Raw genomic sequence first — 23,461 nt, 5'->3', positions numbered from 1 at the left:
TTTATTAATTTTTGTTATTAGTAAAAAATGTAATTTATAATAAAGATTTGATTTAAATAGAATTCAACGATATATATATATTTCTAACGCATTTTTGAAAGTTGATTTAGGTAAAAAATTAAATTGTTTTTGGAATAGATGAACCTATTCTAATGTTTGGCTATCATAGCTATTATTTATTCATTAGAAATCTGCAATATATGTAAGAAATTTGTTATTTAAAAAAACAATAAATAAATAAATATATCCAATAAATTCTTACATATTTTTAACAAAAATGTCTGAAAATAAAGTAAAATATATTTTATTCAAGATAAATAATTATTTTTTTTGTTAGATGAAAATTACAAAATAAATTTGTTAATTTTTGTAACTTTTTATGAATAAATTAGATATCCAATTTAAATACATCTACTTAAAATAAATTATAAATTGAACTTCTAGTGTATCCGCTTTTTATCTATTTCTAATTAAAAAAAGTATTATAAAAAACTGATTACATTAACTTTTATTGTTAAAAGTAATAGAAGAAATAATTGATTTCATAGCCAATTTAAACAAGTATCAATTGATTTCGATTACTTTATAAATTACAAAATCTAAATGAGTTAAACGCATTTTTACGTTTGATTATAAAAATGCTATTAAATATTTAATAAATACTCTACTATGGATTTACTAAATTAAAACCATTTTAATATTTATTTTTTAAAGAAATATCAACAAATTTTGTTTATTTATTTATTTCGTTTAAAGTAAAGAAAATTAAAAATAATTAATAAAAATATTCAACAAAGCACAAATAAATAACAAAAAAATACATTTTCAAGAAATATTTATTAATTTATTTAACATACGATAATTTATTATTAATTTATTTATTTTACTATTTTAGAAATAACAATTTATGTCTGATAAAGAATATCTTAGCTATAATTATTAAATTTATATGTTTCTTGATGATAAAAAGCGATTTTAATATAAGCGCCAAAAATATCAAAATGAATGAATAAATAAATAAATATATGTCAGAAATATTTAATCACTTTTGTGGTCAGTCTAAAGGTATTTTTGATAATTATTTTTGTAAAGCTAGTAATTCTTCTTCTTTTACTATTTTGTGGTTTGAAGAGGTGATTACTGAATGCTCTTAAAAATCGTATTCACCAAAAAAGAAGACATTGGTTTTTAACATATCAGGATACCAAATTCTGTCATCAGGCCACATTACATCATAATTAATTTTATCTATATCGAACCATTTAGGAAGCATTTCTTCGCTTTCAGTTATGTTTCCGGTATATTCAGTAGATTTAAAGACATGAACTATAATGGTCTTTTAGTCTAAGTTCATATTGAATTTAAGTAAACCCAAAAACTTAGGATCGATAGGAGTAATACCACATTCTTCTTAGGTTTCGCGAATTGCAGCTTGTCTAACAGTTTCATTTAGATCAACTTTTCCACCAAATCCGTTCCATAAATTAACACCAAATCCTCTTTTTTTCATACCCAAAAGAAGTTTGTCTGCTTGTTATACAAAGAGTAAAGTACAGTGAGAGTACTTTGGGAAATTTACCATAGTAGACATATCTATCTATCTTTGAGAAAAGCTTAACTTTTTATAATAATTTATAAACAAATATATTATCAAATCTAAACGGGTAGAAAATGTTGCCAATTATTTAAAGAGTTATTTTTAGTATTTAAAATAATAAATAAGTAAATGATGTAATTGCTTACAAACATTTTTTTGATGGATAAATTAAATAAATAAATATTTAACTAAAATAAAATAGAAAAGAAAAAATACATTCTTTTTTTTGATGACCAAGAAATGCACAATTTACAATAGTTATAAATAATATTTATGTTAAAAGCAAACAAGTTTAGTTAGGATTACTTAAAAGAAGGCATTAATCAAATTTAATTGATCATTCTTATGAGTTTGTTTTTTTGTATTTACATACATTTTTTAAATTTGGTTGAAGTTATAATGAATTAATTAATCTTATTTAAGATAGATTTAGACTTATAATGAAAAAAATATAATAGTTACTCATAAAAGAAGTAAGTTTGTTTTTATACTATAACTATTAAAAGATAAAGACATATACATATATATTCATTCAATTTTTATTTGAAAGTATATATAAAAATTAAAAATATAAAAATAAATTCATGTGTGTTTTGGAGGTTTGAGCAATTAATTTAAAATTTTTTCAAGAAAACATAGACACTTTACAATTGTCAAAAAGAAAGAACATTCTATTATAATTTTGAGAGTTCTATTCGAAATTTGAATAGCTCTCACTTAAACTTTATATTAACTTTTGAAAAAATCGTCGATTTTGTTTTATAAATTATTTGAGTTGATCATTAAACATCAAAATATGCATAGAAATTCAAAAAATATTTTAAAATATTTGAATACTTTTGCAAATAAACAATAATACATTCTGAGGGAGTTAGTAACATATTTCTTTTATTATGACTATTAAATTTTAAACTGTCAAAAATTTACTTTAACAGTCTAGTTAAATGATGATAAAATCAACTGGATTATAATAAATTCTTTTTGGATGATTAAGCAATGTAATTAATTTTTAAATAAAAAAATTTAAATTTACTATCCCAAAAATAATAAATATTTTCTTAAAATTCAAAAAATATACTTAAAAACCTTTGATAATTTGAGCTTGATAAAATAAATTACTTTAATGATTGAGCAATTTATTGATTTTAAAATTATGAATTAAAGTTAAACACATATCGTCAAAAAGAATAAAATTATAGTAATCTTAATTTAAAAAAATCATTAAAAATATCATTCTTACATCAAAAAAATATAAATTGATTATCTGATTTTCTATTATATTTTTGCTTAAAATATTTATATTAATTGATATTCTTATTCTAAAGTTTTCTGTTTCTCAATTAATCTTTATGATCTAATTTTAGTTTCAAATACCTAATTTATTAATAGTTACCATAAGTTCCCAAACATTAAAATATTAATTATATTTTTTATAAATACTAAGAAATTAATAAAATTTGTATTTTAATAAAAAATAAAAATTATTATTTATCTTTAAATAATACAATTAGAAGTATTTAAAAATTAATTAAGTTCTCTCAATTAACGTTTATTTATGACCTTTGACATCCTATCAAATAAATATTTAAGTAACCTCATGCTAAGGTAAATTAAAATTTAATAGATCTAGACTTCCTTAAAAGCAGGATATATATACGATACCAGCTAACTAGTCAATTAATAATATCATAAATTTTTTATTATAAAATTTAATGAAAATTAAAAATATTTATATATATAGAAAGATCATTTATTCATTCTGTTTTTTAATTATTCTTTTTGTTTATAATTCAATCTATTTTAATAAGCCTTTTTAACAATAAATAAATAACAACAAAAAGAGTAAAAATCTTTCTTTAAAAATGTTGAAATAAAAAATTTTAGTTAACTAATTACATTCAATGATAAATACTTATGTAGTTAAAAAACATAAAACTACTTAATTTACAAAAATTGAATGCAAATCTTATTATTTAAACTTTAAGAAGTACATACTAAATTACTAAATCAAAAAAATTTAATTCCTACTATATCCATAAATATAAAACACATTCATACAAAAACAAACTAACTTGTTCATTCAATTTATTTTATTTTTATCACTACCTCACTTATTCATTCAATATGAAGATTAATAACCTTGTATTTAGATAATCTTTCTTCGCCCTTAAGATCCTTAATTTGGTAAAGGAACATAACAGCTTATACTACTCCTCCTACCTTTTCAACTAATCTGCAAGCTGCATCAGCAGTTCCACCAGTAGCTAGAATATCATCAACAATAACAACTTTTTCACCTTTAGCTAAAGCATCACTTTGAATTTCAAAAACATCCTTACCGTATTCTAAGTCGAATGAGAATTATTCAACCTTACCAGGTAGTTTGCCTTTCTTTCTGATTAAAATTAATCCCTTTCCCATTTGTAAACCAATAGCGGTTCCAAAAATAAAACCTCTAGATTCTAAGATAACAATTTTATCAAAATCAATGTCCTTCAAAGCAATTACAAAAGCATCAGTAATACGCTTAAAAATGGCAGGATTAGAGAGGAGAGGAGCAATATCTTTAAAGATAATACCAGGTTAAGGGAAATCAGGAATATTTCTGAAGTTTTCGCTAATAACTTTACCTATTTCTTAATTTTAGTAATCCATTTTCACTTCTATCTATAATTTATTTTTTTAAGAGAATATCTTTGTAAATCAATAATTATTTATTTTATTAAAATTAAGCAGACTTAGTTATCCTAATTTTATTACCCCACAAATCAATCAAAAAGAAAGTAAAGCAAATCCTGAAAATAGAGTGATATTTATCTATTTTTCTAATTAATTGTCTTAATATTTTTATTTTTATTACAAAATAGAATATCTTGAAAAGCAAATTCCAAATGAAAATAATTTCAGAATTTTTCAAATTTCACTCAAAATATTGAGCTTAACTCTAATTAATTTAAGCAATTAATATCAATAAAAGGATATTTTGAACAAAATCAGTAAGCGAGGATGATAAAATACTCAAAACGAATAATAAAGAAAATTTATTTGAATAAAAAATCTTCAATAAAATTTGATTTTAAGATAAATAAAATTATTTATTGTATTTAAAACCATTGCTTACTTGTTTGCTTAACTAAAAAATCAAATGATTTTTGTTATAAAACCTAATAAATAGCTAAGGTATTTTGGTGTCTTTAAGATGGAGTTTAAAGAATATTTATATATAGTAGACATATAATTTTAAACTAAATATTATAAAAAGTATTATTTTATTATTTATTGCATTAATTCATTCATAAATACATTCATTCATTCATTCATTCAGCTCTATTAAATTATTTGATAAATCTTATATTTCTTTTTGCATCATGGAAACTTGGATCTATATCAAGACATTTTTTAAGATACTACAGAGCAAGTTCATAATTCTTCAATTGGAAGTGACACATTCCAATGTTATACATTAAATCTATATTGCTGCTATCTAATTCACTTGCTTTGTTTAAGAAATCGAGAGCTTTTTGACAGTCATCTAATTTTCTTATATGTAAATAGCCAATATTTACGTAGGCTTCATAGTCGTATGGATTTAACTAAATGCATTTTTCATAATATTCTACAGCCTTATCATTAAGATGCAATTGCTCACAATAAATAGCAACCTAAAACAATATTTGTCTGTTGTTAGGATCTTTTTCAAGGACTTCTTCAAATACTTTTAATGCTTTTTCGGGAGATTAAGATTTTCCATAGATGAGGCCAACAGCGATTTGTATGTTCTAGTCATTTGGATACTTTTCTTATAGCTCCATATAGCATTGTATTGCTTAGTCAATTTAATTCATTTGGAAATATGCCAGTGCCATATTCTTAATTATTTTATCAGCCTAAGATTTGGTATGGTCATCGTATTTTAAAGCCTCTTTATAGAAATCAACTGCATTGCTGTACTGATGAAGCTTGAAGTATTTATCTGCCTATTCAACGTTGTCTTTAAATTTCTATTATTTTGACTTAAAGAAAGAAAAGAACTCCCTTCTCTCGAGGGGGACAAAGAGCTTTTATTGTTGGACAGATTAGACTAAGAGCTTTCTAAACATTTTTTAGTAGATTTTTAATGACTGAATAAACAAAAATACAATAGTTGCTTTTTTTAATAATTAAAAATAATATAAAAATGCTTGGACAGTATTCTATTTTTAAATTAATTCGTAATTTCTTTGTTAAATTAGTTTAAATAGTGGGTTTGTTTGTTTGTTTGTTTTATAGATTTAAAGATATAAAAATATATTTTTAATTTGAAAAAACAAAAGTAAATACTCCATATTGCATTACAAATAAACTAAATCAACTAAAAATGATACATTTTTGAGGTATTTTTGATATCTATTTCAATACTTTTAACGTTAAAAGAGATGTAGTTCAAGTTTCTGTAGATATGATTTTCATTTAATTCAATAATTTTTTATTTAATTTTTGTTTACTTAAATCAGATACAAATTTTTGATAGAAAAATAATACTTTAAATGAAGATTTTTAACAAATAAATTAAAATCTAAAGTCAGTATTAAATTTTTTAATGCATCATTTATAGTAATAACAACTTAATTAATGTTATAATAATATTAATATTTCTAAACAATTTATACTGAATTCCTAAACCATTTTACAAAAATTCATTCTTTCAAAAATTCCACTTATTTAAGAGGATAATTCAAATCAAAACCCGAAACTATAGTATTAACTTTTTTGATGTTTAAGAATTTGCCCATCATATTTTATAGAATCTATAATAAAATCTTTCTAGAAATTTCATCTCAAAATTTAAATAAAATTTGATTAAAATAGAAAAATTATAGGTTTTACATATTTATCCTTACTCTCCGCAAAGAATTAACTTATCTTGCCTAGCAATAAATATTTTTAATAAATCAATAAAAACATAAAAATTAGTATTTTAATCTTTGATCCATTAGAAATATTTATTCTTATTTCTTTCTTTCTCTCTTATGAAAGATTATTGATTAAAACTTCCTCTGTTTGTTTACTAGACTTATTTTTATAAAAATTTTCTTAAATTCAAAGTTTTAAAGTTTTGAAAGAATAATTAATTAATTCATTCATTTATAATAACACAATTTTATTTACATTATGAAATACAAGATAGAGTATCTAATATTGGAGTAGTGTGTATTAATTATAAATATAGATTATATAGAATACAAAAAAATAATTTAATCTTATTAAAACCACAATTTATTTTAAAATTTCACCTGATTTATTTTTTTTGATGTAATACAATATTTATATATTTATTTATTATTAACACTTTCTTAAATAAAAATTAAAGATTTTTTATTATTGAAAAGAGGCATTTGTGAAAAATAAATATTTCATTTTAAGTAATAATTTTAAATGATTTCTATATTTAATATATTTTTTTGGATTTAAATTTATACTTCTATTGTATATTAATTAATGATTTATTAATTTTTTCACGAGTACTCATTAAATAGATTTTTCTAAATATATTTTTTAATATCACTAATTAATTTATAAAGATTCCATTTATTAATTTTATACTTGCATTAAATCTTAAATTCATCTTTAATTGATTAATAGATAGATAGTGCAATTATGCTTTAAAAATTAATCCTTAATTAAATAGTTAAAAAGGAGGATACATTTTCTTTTCATATTTTAGTTTTGCCAATTTTTTCTAATTTAAATAAATTAATTTTCATCTTTATTTTTCTGAAATACTTTACTTATTATCTATCTTCGATTGAAAGATTTTAAATTTATTTTAACTAATAAAAATGTATAAAATACATTTTATTTGACATATCCTTTTTGTATGACAATCTTATTTGAAAAAATTATATGGTTAATTTTATACTGAAATTAATTTTAAATTTCTTCTTGCTTACCCTTAATTTTTTAATGGTATTTTGATAGGTTTAAAAAAGTTAATTAAAAAAATAAAAATGGATTAATTCATTTGCTTTTCACTTTATTTTGTTAAATCAATTTAAATAAAATAAAATATTATATTGCTAGCTGTTGAAATGCTTTATAATATTAGCACTATTAACTATGTCTAAATAATATAATCAGTTTTATTAGCCATATCATTTTTATATCACCAGATAATTTTATAAAAATAAACTAATTAATTTCAACCTCAAATTAATCTAAAATTTCATTCATTTATTCTAAAAACTAATATGACCAACCTAGCTATATAACCTTTTTCTTAATAAATAAATGTCACTCTTTTAATTTTTTTATTTATTGACATGTATTCTATGACATATGATATAGAATAAATTACAATTTATTTGAATAATAGAATGAATGTCAAAAAAGTTCAAATTTAATATTTAAATTAATAAAAATATTTTTAGATTTTATTTAAAAAAAGCAACACAATATCCAACATAATAATTTTAGAGGTTAATAAGACATGTAAATCATTCAAATAATTATTTATCCATATTTTAAATGACTAATTTACATTAATAATATTGCATTTATTAATTATTTATTAGTTAGTTATGAATAGCTGTTTATAAAAGATCTTTAAATTAATTGAAAAAAAGAATGATTCTTCTTAATTCGTTAGGTAAAATTTCTTAGTTTGTATTAAGCAGCTAGGTAGGTAGGTATATAGGTAGATCTTAGCTGATGATGGAAAATAAATAAATAAATTAATTAATTAAATAAGATTTTGCTAGTGGAAATAAATCTATGAATTTGATTTAAAAAATATTACTAGAAATTTATTGGATAAAATCAAGTTCTAGTCAATAGAATGCAAAGTCTATTTTAATGAAGTCTCTAATAGTAATAGTAGTAACAACTATTACATATTTATAATTAACATGAAATCCAATAAAAGCCTAAATTCTTCTAAGTATATTCAAAGTCTAATGCAATTTTTTCAAGGAGAGTTTTTTTATAAAGTATTTTAATGCTAATTATTGCAAATGCAATTTTATGTGCAAAAGTTCTACTTATTTAGGGTTATATTTGTAAAGTTTGACATAAAAAAGATAAAAACAAGATATTATTTACTTTCATAGGTGGGCATATTAGATAATATTCATCATTTAATTAAATTATAAGTGATACTATTGTAATTATTGTAAAATATTCATAAATGATAGTGCGATTTTTGTCTAAATATAGATTTCATTTATAATTTATAATTTAAAAGTTAGAGTACAACCAACCAACATGCATATTAAATTTAAATAATAAGAATAGCATTAACAAATAGCTTGCCCACCTATGAATCTTTTTATGTTTAATATTTATACTTTTACATACAAATCTCAAGTTTTCTTTATAATTTATAAAGTTTGAAAACTAAAAAATAATAACTAAAACCAAAACCGATAAAAAAATTCTAATAATCCATTAAAAAAAATGCCTTAGAGTTAATAAAACCAGCATCAAGAATTAGATGAAAAATGCACAGTTATTGTATTTGATTGCCCTAAAACTAAACAAACTGAATAACCCAGTAATACTTCTAATACTGCTTTAACTGTTGCTACTACCGTCAGCTGTGTTAAACTTTTTCACGTGTTCGGCTATATCATTCTCGGTGGCTTAGACACAATCATTTACAAATATTAAAACACTACCTAAGTTAACGGGAAAAAGTTTCAACATCCATTTATCCAAGTATTTATACAAATATTAATTATTTATTTATTTATTTAGCATAAATAATTTTCAACTTGATTATTTAAAATTATTTTTAATTAATAATTTTTTTTAATTAAAATTAGACTTTTGTCATGGAGGCTGCTATGTCTCTTCCTTTGATCTGGGTAATATACTAAAAGTTCAAAAAGCAGCTTTATGTTGATGTAGACCCTAGCAAAAAAATGATGTCGACTTGGAGAGATTATTTATGGATCTTGATACCTTCTTTGTGTGATCTTATTGGATCAACTTTGTAGTTTTTCTCTCTGTTATTTATTGATAGCAGTATTTACTAAATGATGAGAGGTGGATCTATTATCTTTACTGCTCTCTTTTCCAAAATTTTGTTTAAGAAAATTTTCTTAAAATATAAATATCTTGGATTACTTCTATCTATAATCGGTCTTATTTTGGTTGGCTTATCTCCTTTTCTTTTTATAGGTTCTTCGAATTCTGCTAACTTAAATATGTAATATGTCTCAATTGGATTGCTGATTATTTGCATGGCTTTAAATGGTGGTCATTACACTTCCGAAGAATATATTTATAGCAAATACAATATTCACCCATGTGAATTGCTTGGAACTTAAGCGTAATTTTTTTATTTTGATAAATTTAGTTAAATTTATTTTTCTTTCTTCTACTTGATTTGATTTAAATTATAAATTTAACTTTCTATTTTCTAAGTAGAAATATTAATTAATTAATTAATTAAATCAGTAAAAAGATTTATTTTGTTTTTTATTAAAAGATAAATTTTTAATTAATTTGATTTAAATATATTTAGATTTTATGGAGCTGTCATCTACATGGTCATTTTATTGCCTATTTTCTGTAATGTTGAATGCAAATTCCCAAATGGTGTTGGCTGCGTTAAAGTAGGAGATACTTTCTATTTTGATAATTTCTCTTAATATGTTTCTGAAGTCAACTCAAATGGATGGTTGCTCGCTTTTGTATTTTTCGGGATTATATCTAAGTGTGTTTATAACTTAAATGGAATTTTCACTACAAAATATTTCAGCAGCTTAACAAGGTCTATTGCTGGTGCTTTAAGAACTCTAGTTACATGGATGGTTGGTCTTATTGTGACAGCCGTTGGTGCTAGAAAATGGGAAAGCTTGGAGTATAGAACTTGCCTTTTAATGACTGGAGGCTATATTTTCTTATTTGCTGGAAATTTAATATATAACGGAGTTATAAAGGTTCCTTATTTCAAAAGAGAAGCAGATATAGCAGCTGAAAAGAAGTAAGAACCTCTCAAGATTATTTAAATAGAATCTGATCATTTGAAAAATATAGAATAAAAGCAATCATGTGATTATCCTCTGTCAGTTAAAACAGCTTGTAATTGAACTAAAACAAAGAAAAACAGATGAAAACACATTATATTTTATAATAAATACTACCTACCTACCCTCCATCATTTTCAACCCACAAAAAAAACCATAATTTACTAAAATTTTTTAGTTATTCTAAATTAAAATTTCATTCAATTTACCATCAAATTAATTTATTAATAAGTCACAAGAATCAAAGACTGCTTATACAAATTTATTTATTTATTAATTTATTCTCAGATGAAATTTCTATTGAATTTTCATTTTGATTTTACATATTAAAATTGTGCCAAATAACGATTTCAACCGATCGTTGAGTTTATATATTGTATTTACATCTTATCTCCTTATCGTCCTTTGTTTCCTCCTTAGGCATGTTCGATAGTGTTATGCTATCAAAATAACTTAATTAGTGTACACTTAATCTTAATTGGAAGATTTTAAATAATTTCATTTTCTGTTGATAAGAATTTGTCCAATTAACACACAGACATAAACATACACACACTTTGTTAACAGATTATGGATCCATCCTAAATAATATTCTAAAAATTGAATATTAGAGATAAAAATTAATATCGCTTTCAACCAAAAAAAGTAAACCAAATAAGGTGAATCGATATTCAATTAAAAGTATTATTTAAATACTTCGAGGCCCCTTTAATTTGAAAAGTTTGATTCTAATTTTTCATTAAATCCAATACTTTTCTATGAGAAAAAACTGTAATAGTTTTTAAAGATTAACATTTGATTTGGAGGAGAATGCATGGTATTTACAATAATTAAAAGCCAAACATTAAAATCTATCTTGTGTAATAAAGTTTATTTGATTTTATTACATTTAATTTAGTTACTAAAAAGAAATAGAAAGCCAAAATCGCCCAAAGAAAATTATTTCATTATAATAAATATATTATTTAGTGAAAAAGATTTTTTTCAATTAGAAATAATAATTAACACATAAATAGTGCATAGATAGCTTAGAGGTAAATTTTAATCACATTAAGCAGCTCAATTTTTATAAGTTATTAAAAAATATTAATTTTTTATTTAAATTAAAATAGGTTGACTAAGTTTAAATTTCAAACAAATACTTTAATAAAATGATTTACATTCCAAAAACAAATTCAAAAAAAAATTTTGTAAGAAAGTAAAAAAAGCTTTATTTTTTTTTCGGTAAATATAAAAAATGACATCATCAAAAAATCTTCCACTCACAAAAATAAATGGAAGAAATCACACTTTTTTGATATATTAAATTAGTATTTTATGGGTTTTTACTTACATTTGAATAAAGAAATGAATGAATCTAATGAGTTGATTTGTGGGATTATTTTCAGTTCAAAGCCAATTTGAATCAAAATCTTGTATTTAATTATAACAGTTCAGATTTTATGGTTATGAATTTCTTTAGATTAGAGCAATTTTTTATACAAAACTTATTTATGTTTTGAAAGTAATCAAGGAGAATATTTAATCAAATTGTAAATATTTTTTCATTTTACTTATTTTTTTAATGTTTTGATTTTATTGTTGTTAGTTTAAAAAACTCACATCAAATCTTTGATTCATCATAACAAATGGAAGCATATTTTTTAATATTTATAATTAATTAATTTTTATGGGTATTTAGATTTGAATTAAAGAAGGAAACATATATATATGCAGATTTTTGGGATTATTTTCTTTCAATTCAAAACCAATTTCAATGAGAATCTTGAACTTAATTATAAGAGTTCTGATTTTATGGTTGGGAATTTGTTAAGAAATTTTTTTATATTTACATATATTTTTATGCAAAACTTCTTTTTATCTTTAAAGTAATAAAGGAGAATATTTCAAAATATCTTTGTTGTCAATTTGATTTTACTGGTATTATTTTAATGGTTATTGAATTTATTTTTGGTATTTTTAAGAATATTTTATTTATTTATTCAGATATAAGGTATTACATTCTAGTTTTATATCAGAAATCTTTAAGAAACTCTTTATTTAATATTGTAGAAGTGCTTTAAGAATAAATTATTTGGTAAAATTTTACTAGTTTTTGTATAGAAAAAATATTTTTAATCAATGAATGAAATAAAATCTATTTACATTACTGTGCTATTAAATATGAAATATGAATATCATATGAAGATTACTTAATGAATAGTTTGTTTTATGTTTCTTTTATTTACTTTAAAGTTTTTAGAAAACGTCATCTTTTAATGACAATCTAAGTGATATTAATAAATTAATTATGTCATTTATTTTACATTATCATATAAAACGACTAATTTATTTTTTGAAAGTGAATAATTTTATTTGAAAAATTGTAATGAATTTAAAAATAAATAGGATTGAAATATATATTGCCAATCAAGTAAATTATTTTTCTATTCTTAAATGAACAAATATTATACTTTTTTTACATTAAGTTTAATTTCAAATAAATTAAATGATATTATCTTAGGCTCACTTAAGTAATTATCAGATTTAAAAAGAAATACTTGCATAAGCTAAATTTAAAATTATAAATTATTAAATTTGTAAAGAATATTTGAGGCTTTAACTACAATTTTAGAACTAGAATCTGCATAAAATTCTTTAATTAGTTTTAGCTAATTTTCCTTTCCATTTTTCAAGTCGTGCCAAAAATCAATCTTTTTAGAGCATCTGATTAATTTACTACGTAATTACTAGAACTTGACTAAGATAAACTATTATTTCTAATTAATCATTTGAATCAATCCATCCCATTCTGTCAATTTATTTATTTTTATTTTTTTATAAAAGAAAGAAAGAATGATGACTGATTATCAAGTAAAATCTAAAATTTATTTCTCCATCATTTAAAAGCAAAAGGCTTGTTTAATTTGAATGAAACTTGGAACCATCATTTTTTTATAACATTTTGACTCAGATAATCAATCACAAAAAAGGCCACAATTTAATTGTTTTTGTTAATCAAAACTAAAACAACAATTTTATATCAAATAATAAAGCAATTTGTTTACTATTCATTTAATCATTTTTATAATATAACATTGAAATAATAATAAAAAATTATAATTTACTTTTTTTGCCTCACAACAAACAAGAGTAATTAACAACTAGTCTTAAAATAGCAATTGTTTGTCAAAGAAAAATTTATAATTTAATAAACAAAATTTCTTACAAAATCAAAGTCTCATCTTTGCATAAAAAGAGGAGCTCACTAAAAAAAATAAATAAAAATTACGAAAATAAAAATCTGCTTAACTCAAATAATAGTTCATTTTAATCCTAAAACTTCATACGTCTGTCTACACAATTAAAACCTTTTTGTAACATAAAATTAGATCTGAAATTGATAAATCATTTCAGTTTATCTCATATCCTTCTCAAAAAGCCTTCAATAAATTACAATGTCTTAATCTAATCAGCCTGCTACTGAAACAAACTCCTAAGTTGTTATGGTAGGAGTTGAATAAAACAGACCAATGGTAGCCAAAAAAGATGAACAAATATTGTCAACACCAATAAGCTCTACAATGCGCTACCATGTAATTGGCTATATTCTCTTCGGTGCCTCTAATACACTTGTTTATAAGTATTAAAATACTACAATAATTGATGGTGTAGCTTTTAATCATCCTTTCATTCAAGTAAAATATCTTTTTATTAAAAAATAATTAAGAAAACTTAATTAAATATTTCATATGAATTAATTTCAACAAATACAATTGATCCTAAAAAATACTATTTAGTATTTCATAGTTTCCTATTTAAAAAATGAAAAAAAGTACATGCTATTGATAATTATAAATTGAATGGGCTATGAAAAAAAAAAAAAAAATTTAAATATGAAGCAATCGAAAAATTAATTTTAATTTAATTTAATAATAAATAAATAGTGTATAATAATGTTTTTAGGTATGCATATGCCTCTATACTGGTATATATACAAGTCTAAGACAAATACTTTAAACATGGAAATAGATCCTACTAAGAAATCAATGAAGTAATTCAAAGACTACCTCCAAGTATGGATTCCTGCAATCTGTGATTTCATATCGTCAACTCTTAATTTTACTGCTCTGAATTTTATAGATAGTAGTGTTTATTAAATGTTAAGAGGAGGAACAATTATCTTCACTAGTATATTCTCCAAGTGGATGTTCAGAAAGAAATTCCTTGCTTACAGGTATGTTGGAATAGGCTAAGTGGTTGTAGGATTGGTTATTGTAGGTATGTCTAATTTCTTCTTCTTTGACTCTGAAGACACTCACAACGACTCTTCTCACAAACTTATGGCAATAATTCTACTCTTAATTTCTATGGTTTTCAACGGTCTGCAATACTCCTACGAAGAGTTGATATATTCACGTTATAACATTCACCCTACTAAATTAGTCGGATTGGAAGGGTAACTAATTAATTAATTCATATTAAATAATTGACAAAAATTTTAGAAAAATAAAGCAATAATTAATTAATTAATTATTTTCCTATTTTTAACACTTTATTGAAATCAGTTTATAATTTAAACTTACTTTGAATTAATTATTAAATTTATTAATTTATTCATCACAAATTAATTAATTTTTCACGTGATTACCAATAAGCATAATAGAAAGTAAATATCTAGTATCCAGTCACATAATAACCCTCTATCTATTAAGATTATACTTATAATTCTAATTATTCAAAATATAAATTTTTATAGTTTGAAAAAGTCTTCTTAACAAAAGACAAACTTAATTAATTATTAAAGATAAAAAGAAAGAATTCAAATTTAAATAAATCAAAAAATGAGTTTTTCATTTAAAAAAAATAATTTTTCAACAAAATATTCCAAAAAATTCCTAAAATTAAATTTTTACACATTTTTATTTTATATATTTTATCACTAAAAATATTGTTTTTTTTTTTAGCTATTTTTTTATTAATTTAATTTAAAATAATTAGATTGTATGGTCTCATTATTTATGCTATACTCCTACCTATTTTTAACTCTACTGACTGCCCTTTCCCTAATAATAGAGGTTGCACAGAAATTAGAACCATAGGTAGCGATGGATTAGTTTCTACAACTTACAAAATGGAAAGCGTTTCTTTATTTTTTAGTTAAATTGGCTAGGACAGTGCTTTGCTAGCCTTTGTTATTATTGGTTTCTTTACAATTGCTTTTTATAATGTTAATGGTTTGTCAACCACTAAATTTTTCAGTGGTTTAACTCGCTCAATAATAGATTAAATTAGAACCATTTTTATTTGGATTGTCGGACTAGCTGTCACTTTTACAGGAGCTCGTGAATGGGAAACTCTAGATTATCGTGCCAACATTTTAAAAATATTTGGATTCTTCTTTATTGTTGCCGGTAACTTGGTCTACAATGGATTAATTAAATTGCCATATTTACCAAGAGAAAATGATTAAGAAAGAAAATTCAAGTAATATTCAAAATTAAAAAAAAATATGAAATATAACTAATTTATTTATTTAATTTAGATTAAGTGCAGACAATATTGAGAGCGATAGCTTCCATAATTAATTTTAAGCTCCCGATTTGGCCCGCTTAAGCACATTACAATTGAGATAAAGAAATTCTTAGTTACTTAGCTAATAACCACAATAAATTTAACAAATCCATTAGTAATTCCTACAATTTCAAATGAAAAAAATGTACTAAACTGGAATTCAAAAAACTAGTTCAGAGCTTAAAGATTTAAATCAAAATTAAGAAAGTGACTAAAATAATAAATTAGTTAAATAATTAAGCAATGAATACGCATAATAGTAATAAACTGAACAACAATTGCCTTAACTTACAGAATAGTAACTTGAATTACAATAATAAACACAATCAAATTAATAAACCATATAAATCCAAATCTAAAGCTCAGCAAATTGATTATTGAGAGTCAACTCTCTATTTATTAATTAATTAATTTGTTTTGATGCTAAAAAAAATCTTACTCAAATTTTGAATTTCACCCAAAAATAATGAACTAATTTTCCTCGATAATTAATTAAAAAGTCTATATATATTTCTGAACGAACACCTCCTCATATAAAATTATAATATAAACAAAATGTATAAATCTTCAAATTCTATGAAATCTTTATTTATCACGCAAGCAATCATATATTTCTTGTTGTATTTGCCATTTTATAATAAATATCTCACCTTCAAAAACTTTAAATAAATCTGAATCTTGATTTGATTTGTAATATTTACAAATCTAGTTAAAATTAAACCTTTTTTATACTTTTTTACTTTTAATAAATGGCTAAAAAATCCTTTTTTTAATTGTTTTATTTAAGAATTACAAATAAAAAATCAAATTATTATTTTAGTTAAAATATTTTTGTATTTATAAACTTTAGAAATTATAAATTCTATACACAACTCGAAATCCATTTATTAGAAAAAGCATTTAGATAATTGTGAGAATAATTTAACTCCTTAGCTTCTTTTCAAACCAGAAAAATTTTAATTATTACTAATAAATAGATAGATAATTAATCACTCATTCATTAAATAATTACACAGTTTATCAAAAAAGATTAAAAATATAGTTTAAAAGAAGGTTTTTTAAATGAATATTTGCGATTTTATCGTAGAATAATCAAGTGTTGAGAAAAATTTATGTCTCATTTAGCCAGATCCTGGTAAATAACAGACAATGTAGAGGATTAAGAAAGTAATTTGTTCGATTTATTTAATAAAAACTCTAAAATATTCAATTTAAATTAGGGAAAGAGCATTCAGCAGTAGAATTCATATACATACAAAAAAATATAATCAGTGCTTAGCGATGATAAGACGATTGATAAAAAAAAGAAGAAAAAATCCTCTGATTAGTAGGGAAAAATCTTCATTTAAGATCTAATGCAGATGACCTTATAAAAATCTGATTTTAGGTACTTCATTATTTCTTTTTTTTCTAAAAATTAACATGATTTCTCAAAATCAAATTGAAATAAAGAAAAAAGCAGTCAATAGGAGTAGATGATTTACTCTAATTTGGAGACTAAGTCATATGGACAGAAAATTCTTTGAGCTCAGATGAAGAAAACGGTTAAAATGATGAGGCTAAATTGCAGTAGGTTGATGAAGAAGAAGATGAAGGAAAGCACTAATTAAATAATTCAGTTTTTAATTATTACAGATAAGAGAAATATTAGCTTTAAGTTATTGAAGATGGTAACTTCAACAATGGAGGAGTATCTCTGCAGATTGACTTCGATAAAAAAATAATCAAAGCAGTTAAGTAAGTCAAGAACTTGGAATTTTTCTAAAGGGAAATCAAGGCCTTGTAGGAATTTTAAAGAAAAGGTTGTTTTGTTGATGCTGCTGCTGTTTCTTTGAAATTACTTGATTATGACACTAACAATCTAGTTTTCAGCTAAAAAGCTGGCTTCATAAGCTATAAACAAATAAACAAAATTGTACATATTAAAAAATTGCAAGATAATTACAAACTGCCTTTTGAGTATTTTATCCTCAAACAAATGTATTTTCTCAATAAGAAACTAGAACTTATGAATAATTTCTTCAAGATTGCACATAGTGATATAAAACCAAATAACATCGTCATAGGTTTCGATTTTATACCTTATTTTATTGATTTGGGTGGTGCTGTATTTATAGATGACGAACCAAATGAATATTTAACCCTATGTACACCAACATTTGTGCCTGCAAAATACATAGATTGTGAGTAATTTGATGAAAAATCTATTAAAGAATGTGAAAAATAATCTTTAATGTTAGTATTTTTATTCATGCTATGCAGGTAATTAATTAACTCAAAGACTAACTAACTAACTTAATTAGAAAATACTTTAATAATTCTTTAAATTCAGAATAAGCAAATCATTTTATCTATAAGAGAAACAAACTCATTCATTTACTAATATACTTATCACATAAAACTAGTTTTCTATTTTAATTAAAATATTTGATAAGTTTAAACAATTTCTTTTGCAGAAGCAAGAAAATTTAAATTTATTTTTGGTTGATTAATAAAAAAATGAGTTGATAGATAAGAAAAAAACTAAATTACAATTTAAGCTTAGAATCTATTCGAAAAAGATTTAAATAAATTTAAATAAAATGAATATTTCTTAATTCTAACATAGAAAAATTAAACTATTTATTTATCAGGTTTTATCAGATAATTTTGATTTTAATAACAACAACAATTAATTAATTAATAAATGAAAGAGATAATTTAATTTTTATAGCTTAAGAAGGAAATTCAACACTTTTTTTTTTCTATTTTAAAAGAAATTAGGATGAGAACAAGCTTTTTTATCAGCGTAAATATGGCTAACTTTTAGAAGTACTTAAGAAGTTCTATTCTTAGGATTTGATGAACATTTTTGAAAAATCTATTATATATGAAGATTATGAAGGTGTAGAAACTATGGTTAAAGAAATATTAGACAACAATTTAATATAATATGTAGAGAATTTAGATTAGATTATGCTATTTTTAAGCGAGTTGAAGCAATTCGATTACTCCACTAATCAAAATCTGTATGTCATAAAAGAGTGGGATCAGTTCAATATCAACATTTTAAAAATATTTCCTTGCCTTTTATATGAAATTGATCTATTAGAAATCAGCGAAAACTAAAAGATTTATGATTACTTCTGTAATAATAATTAGCTTGACATATTTGTTGACATCAATAAGCCTTTTTTTATCAACTTTCTCAATATCTTTTTAGAGCTCTCTACAGATTGTCATACATTGAAGATATTAAATTTATCTCCCTAGCAGAATTCAGAAAAATTTAATGTGAGTGACTTAATTCATAAAGATGGCAAAACTTTGTAAATTAGAATGAATTTTAATATTTTCAATTATTAAAATGAAGATATTGATGAAAATTAATTTAACTATGGAGACTCTTCAAAAGCCAAAGTTCCTTCACTTAATTTTAAAAATATTTTGGATTTAATTGATACTCTTTACATTATTTCTTATGAAGAAACTATTGATTTCAAATACTTTTCTGGAATTAACTCTTTTTATAGTAAATGTCGTCTTCAAGAAATAAAGATTAAATGTAAGGATATTTCTATCAATTTGTTTTAAGATTTTTTAAATGAGCAAACAAATCTGCGAGTATTTCATATGTTTGTTGTCGATTATTAGTATAAATTAAAATTCCCCGATTTGCAACAGAAAAATCAGCTCAGTAAATTAAAATCTAATTTCTAGATAACAAATTTGGATTCTGTTATCGAAGAAAATGCAGAAAGTCTTTAGGATTTAGAAATTACTATAAATGCTGGTGAAGACAGATCTCCACTTTATACATAGCTTTCAAAGCTAAATTTTTTAGTTAAAATATCACTAAGAGTGCAATATATTAAAATTCCAAATGTTTCTGCCTTAGCAACCAAAATGCCTAATTCTTCTTCTATTAACTGCTACGGACTAAACAGGATGGGATCTCTCCCAAGAAAAAATAGTAATTAATTTCCATATCTTAGTTAAGATTTTTACGATTTACTCAGCTAAGTTTTTAGTAAAATGAAAATTCCTGTTGTAAAATTAAACTTTTCTGAAAGTCTGCTCAATAACCAAGACATACAGCAAATAAATCGCTGCATCAAATCTTCACTTAATGCAAATGCTTCTTAATAATTAAACTTACCACACACACTAAAGCTAAATTTAAATATGCAGTCGAAGCAAGTTGATGAATAAAATACAAGAATGATACTTATTTCCCTCTTTTAAACTAAAATCCAGCGCATAAAATTATTAATAAACAATTCTGTGCAATAAAGTATTTCAAAATAAGACAATTCTACTAAAAAGTAAATAAAAACAGCTTAAACTTTGCTTAATTTCTTTCCTGTTGGTTATAAAAATGAATCTCTGTAAAGATTTTCTCTTCATTTATCTAATTTCAATGTTAACATTCAAGCTATTGTCAATAACTTAAATGCATGCTAAAAATATAAAATTATCTTAAATAGTTACAATCACAGTGTGTTTACTAGCGTTGAAAATATTACTTTTTTAAATGAAAAGCAATAATTTATAATTAAACCTTCTGATCCTGCTCTTAATTAGCAATTTAAGTATTTTAGTTCTGCTAACAAACAAATATAAATCTCAGCAAAAATAAATAAATACAGTCAATTTAACTATAACAAAATTCATACAAATCCAAATTTAAGAACATTTACTCGGTCTCTCCAAAAAAGAAATAGAAATAATTCTGAGTCCACTAATGATGGTAACGGCTTATAGATAACTAGCAATCCTAGTATCAGTGAAGAATAATCTCCTTCAAATCTATCTTATCAAAATAACCAGAGACTTGAAGACTACATTGATTTTAAATCAAATAGATTGTTTTGCATGAACCTAAACAGCTTTAAGAATGAGTTAAATATCGAAACTGCTAACGTTTAAGACAGTCTCAGTGGCTTGGTGGAATGCTTTAAAGTTAATTAAAAGCTTAAATCCGTCAGCTTAGACTTTACTATCCCTTCCTTATCAAAAATCATCCAATCAAATTTTCTTCAAAATCTATTTGATAGCTTCAAATATAACCAAGTTGTAGAAGAATTATCAATAAATTTTTCTGGAAATCAAATAGATTCTCTCAAGTGTCTTCATGGATGTCTGTCATTTAACGAGACATTAAAGTCATTTTCACTTAACTTACAAAATTGTAATTTATATCCCGAGAGCTTGATGGAAATAGCAGAAGCAGTTCTTTCAAATGAGAATATTGACTATTACAAGTTTTCATTACTTGATAATATACAATTAAGCTATCCTCATACTATAATCCACGAATTGAAGTCTTCTAAACCTAACACAGAAATAATTCTTCTGTTTAATAATGTAAAAGATTATGATTTGATGTTCAATTCTGGCATAGTTCACTACAGCCCACAAATTCTTTAAGAGCTTGAAATAAAATAAAAGTAGAGAAAACAATTAAAATACAATTATTATGAATATGAAAATACCATAAATGATTTAACTAACACAAATTTTGCTATGTGTTCAAGATAATAAACAGTAATTATTAATTAAGCCACTTTGTTTAAAAATTAAAGTTCCCTAAACCCAAATAGTCCAATTTTCAATCATCGAAAGTATAGTCTAAATAAATAGTAACAAAATTAAATATCCTCACTGTTTAGCAATACAAACACTTCTACGTTTTCAAATCTAGTTTCTTCGCCACAATTTTTAAATAATTAAAGCTCTCCAAATATGAATTTTATTTAAAAGCCTGCTAACTCAGCTATTTTTAACCAAAGCAACCTCAAACAAGCTAATGGCATATTATCTACATTAAATAATAATATATCATCTGTTTTTAATAATAACCCTCAAAATCTGAGAAACAGAAAAAAAAAATTGAGCAGATTCTAAGAAGAGAAAAATAGCATGGAATAAAGTGAATAATCCTTTAACAATCCTTTGAACAGTAGTATTAACAATAATTAGAATATGAATGGGAATGCAAATAGCAATATTTTGAATGCAAATAATTTTGGAAACAGCCAACTAATTAATGAAGATTATGAAGACAATATGAATATAAACACTCCAAAAACTAGGGCAATATGGATGAGTAGAAAACTTAACCAAGCTAGAACAAGCTAATATAGTTCCCTTTCTAGACATAAATTACATTCTGAAGTTGTAGAAAGGAGACCAAGTAACGCAAACACTCTTCTTGAATTAAATTCACCTCAAAGTTAGTAGCACAGAGCTATCAGCAGCATCTAAAATCATAACAATTAAAATTCTCTAGGATAAATTTTAGTATATCATAAACGTAAGTAAAGATTAACAATAATTATCGAGGAAAACTATAATATTATAGCATTAGAAGAGCTAGCAAAAAAGAACCCTGGCATAAAAGAAATTAAATTTGCTTTAAATGCTTCTACTTTAAATTTAAAATATTTCCTCTCTGGTCTATAGTTTAATAATAATCTATAAGGAATATCGATAGCACTGAATTTCTTGCCATCAAAAGCTGATTTTAAGACGATCACAGATATTTTCTAAGTGCTGAAAGAAAAATTAAAAAAAATATCACTTGATTTTAGCAGATAAAAAATAGGCTAAGAAAATATAAAGCAAATCATAGACTATCTTTACTAAAACCCTATGATTGAAGAAGTAGATTTAGATTTGTCTCATAACATGATTCAGCCTAACACAGCTAAATACTTCTGTTTGCTTAAGTAAAGCAACATAAAAAAATTAACTCTTAGACTAGGAAATAACTTTTTAGGCATAGATGGCACTAAATACATTTGTGACATTATTGAATATAATTCAATTCACTTGAAAGAATTGTTTTTAGGACTTGATTTTAATTTCATAGGAAATAGTGCCTTATAAATCATATAAAACTCACTAACTAAAAATAGTAACTTGCTGAATTTAAATATTTTTATGAAGGGTAATTAAATTAAAACTGAGTTTGTTAGTTTTATTGAGTTATATTTACAGTAGCACCCTTCTATTAAAAACTTTAGCATATAAACTGAAAACTCAACGATTGATTAATAAAATATTTGATCTTATAACAAAAAAAAAAATATTTAGTAAACTTACTAAATTAAATATAAAATTTATTCAAATTCAACACAACCCAACCATACAACCATCTTAAATTAATTCTTATTCTCTTAAAATTATATTAAAATATATTTAGTTTTTTAGTAAACATTTTATATATCAATTTTATGCAATATTCAATTCATAATTTATAAATAAATCCTAAAATAAAAACTATTTTTGAATTTCTTTAAAAATAATATTTGAGCATCAA

The 23,461-nt window shown here is 22.9% G+C and overlaps 6 protein-coding genes across 6 annotated transcripts; 3 read left to right on the top strand and 3 right to left on the bottom strand. All coding sequences in view use genetic code 6, as the record gives it.

Annotated features, from left to right (window-relative positions):
* Nucleotides 1–1,054: 1,054 nt before the first annotated feature.
* On the bottom strand, nt 1,055–1,591 carry TTHERM_00011190 (NUDIX hydrolase; the record flags this gene model as incomplete). Its single annotated transcript, XM_001008198.1, has 1 exon — nt 1,055–1,591. One exon carries the CDS (start codon nt 1,589–1,591, stop codon nt 1,055–1,057), a length of 537 nt encoding a protein of 178 aa, XP_001008198.1.
* A 2,121-nt stretch (nt 1,592–3,712) lies between these two features.
* TTHERM_00011180 (adenine phosphoribosyltransferase) lies at nt 3,713–4,252 on the bottom strand (the record flags this gene model as incomplete). Its single annotated transcript, XM_001008197.3, has 1 exon — nt 3,713–4,252. The coding sequence occupies one exon, from the start codon at nt 4,250–4,252 to the stop codon at nt 3,713–3,715; it is 540 nt and encodes a 179-aa protein (XP_001008197.1).
* A 662-nt stretch (nt 4,253–4,914) lies between these two features.
* On the bottom strand, nt 4,915–5,697 carry TTHERM_00011170 (tetratricopeptide repeat protein; the record flags this gene model as incomplete). The annotated part of the gene is made up of 1 exon (XM_001008196.1): nt 4,915–5,697. One exon carries the CDS (start codon nt 5,695–5,697, stop codon nt 4,915–4,917), a length of 783 nt encoding a protein of 260 aa, XP_001008196.1.
* Nucleotides 5,698–9,028: 3,331 nt separating this feature from the next.
* TTHERM_00011160 (nucleotide-sugar transporter) lies at nt 9,029–10,668 on the top strand (the record flags this gene model as incomplete). The annotated part of the gene is made up of 3 exons (XM_001008195.3): nt 9,029–9,289; nt 9,397–9,905; nt 10,101–10,668. 3 exons carry the CDS (start codon nt 9,029–9,031, stop codon nt 10,666–10,668), a joined length of 1,338 nt encoding a protein of 445 aa, XP_001008195.1.
* Nucleotides 10,669–14,042: 3,374 nt separating this feature from the next.
* TTHERM_00011150 (nucleotide-sugar transporter) lies at nt 14,043–16,532 on the top strand (the record flags this gene model as incomplete). The annotated part of the gene is made up of 4 exons (XM_001008194.3): nt 14,043–14,282; nt 14,532–15,043; nt 15,586–16,071; nt 16,130–16,532. The coding sequence occupies 4 exons, from the start codon at nt 14,043–14,045 to the stop codon at nt 16,530–16,532; spliced, it is 1,641 nt and encodes a 546-aa protein (XP_001008194.1).
* Nucleotides 16,533–17,220: 688 nt separating this feature from the next.
* On the top strand, nt 17,221–23,208 carry TTHERM_00011140 (hypothetical protein; the record flags this gene model as incomplete). The annotated part of the gene is made up of 4 exons (XM_001008193.2): nt 17,221–17,325; nt 17,379–17,545; nt 17,611–18,420; nt 18,915–23,208. 4 exons carry the CDS (start codon nt 17,221–17,223, stop codon nt 23,206–23,208), a joined length of 5,376 nt encoding a protein of 1,791 aa, XP_001008193.2.
* Nucleotides 23,209–23,461: the final 253 nt, after the last annotated feature.

This window comes from Tetrahymena thermophila, assembly GCF_000189635.1.
Source record: "Tetrahymena thermophila SB210 genomic scaffold scf_8254803, whole genome shotgun sequence".
NCBI classification, from domain to species: domain Eukaryota; phylum Ciliophora; class Oligohymenophorea; order Hymenostomatida; family Tetrahymenidae; genus Tetrahymena; species Tetrahymena thermophila.
This window is presented reverse-complemented; position numbering and strand designations above follow the sequence as displayed.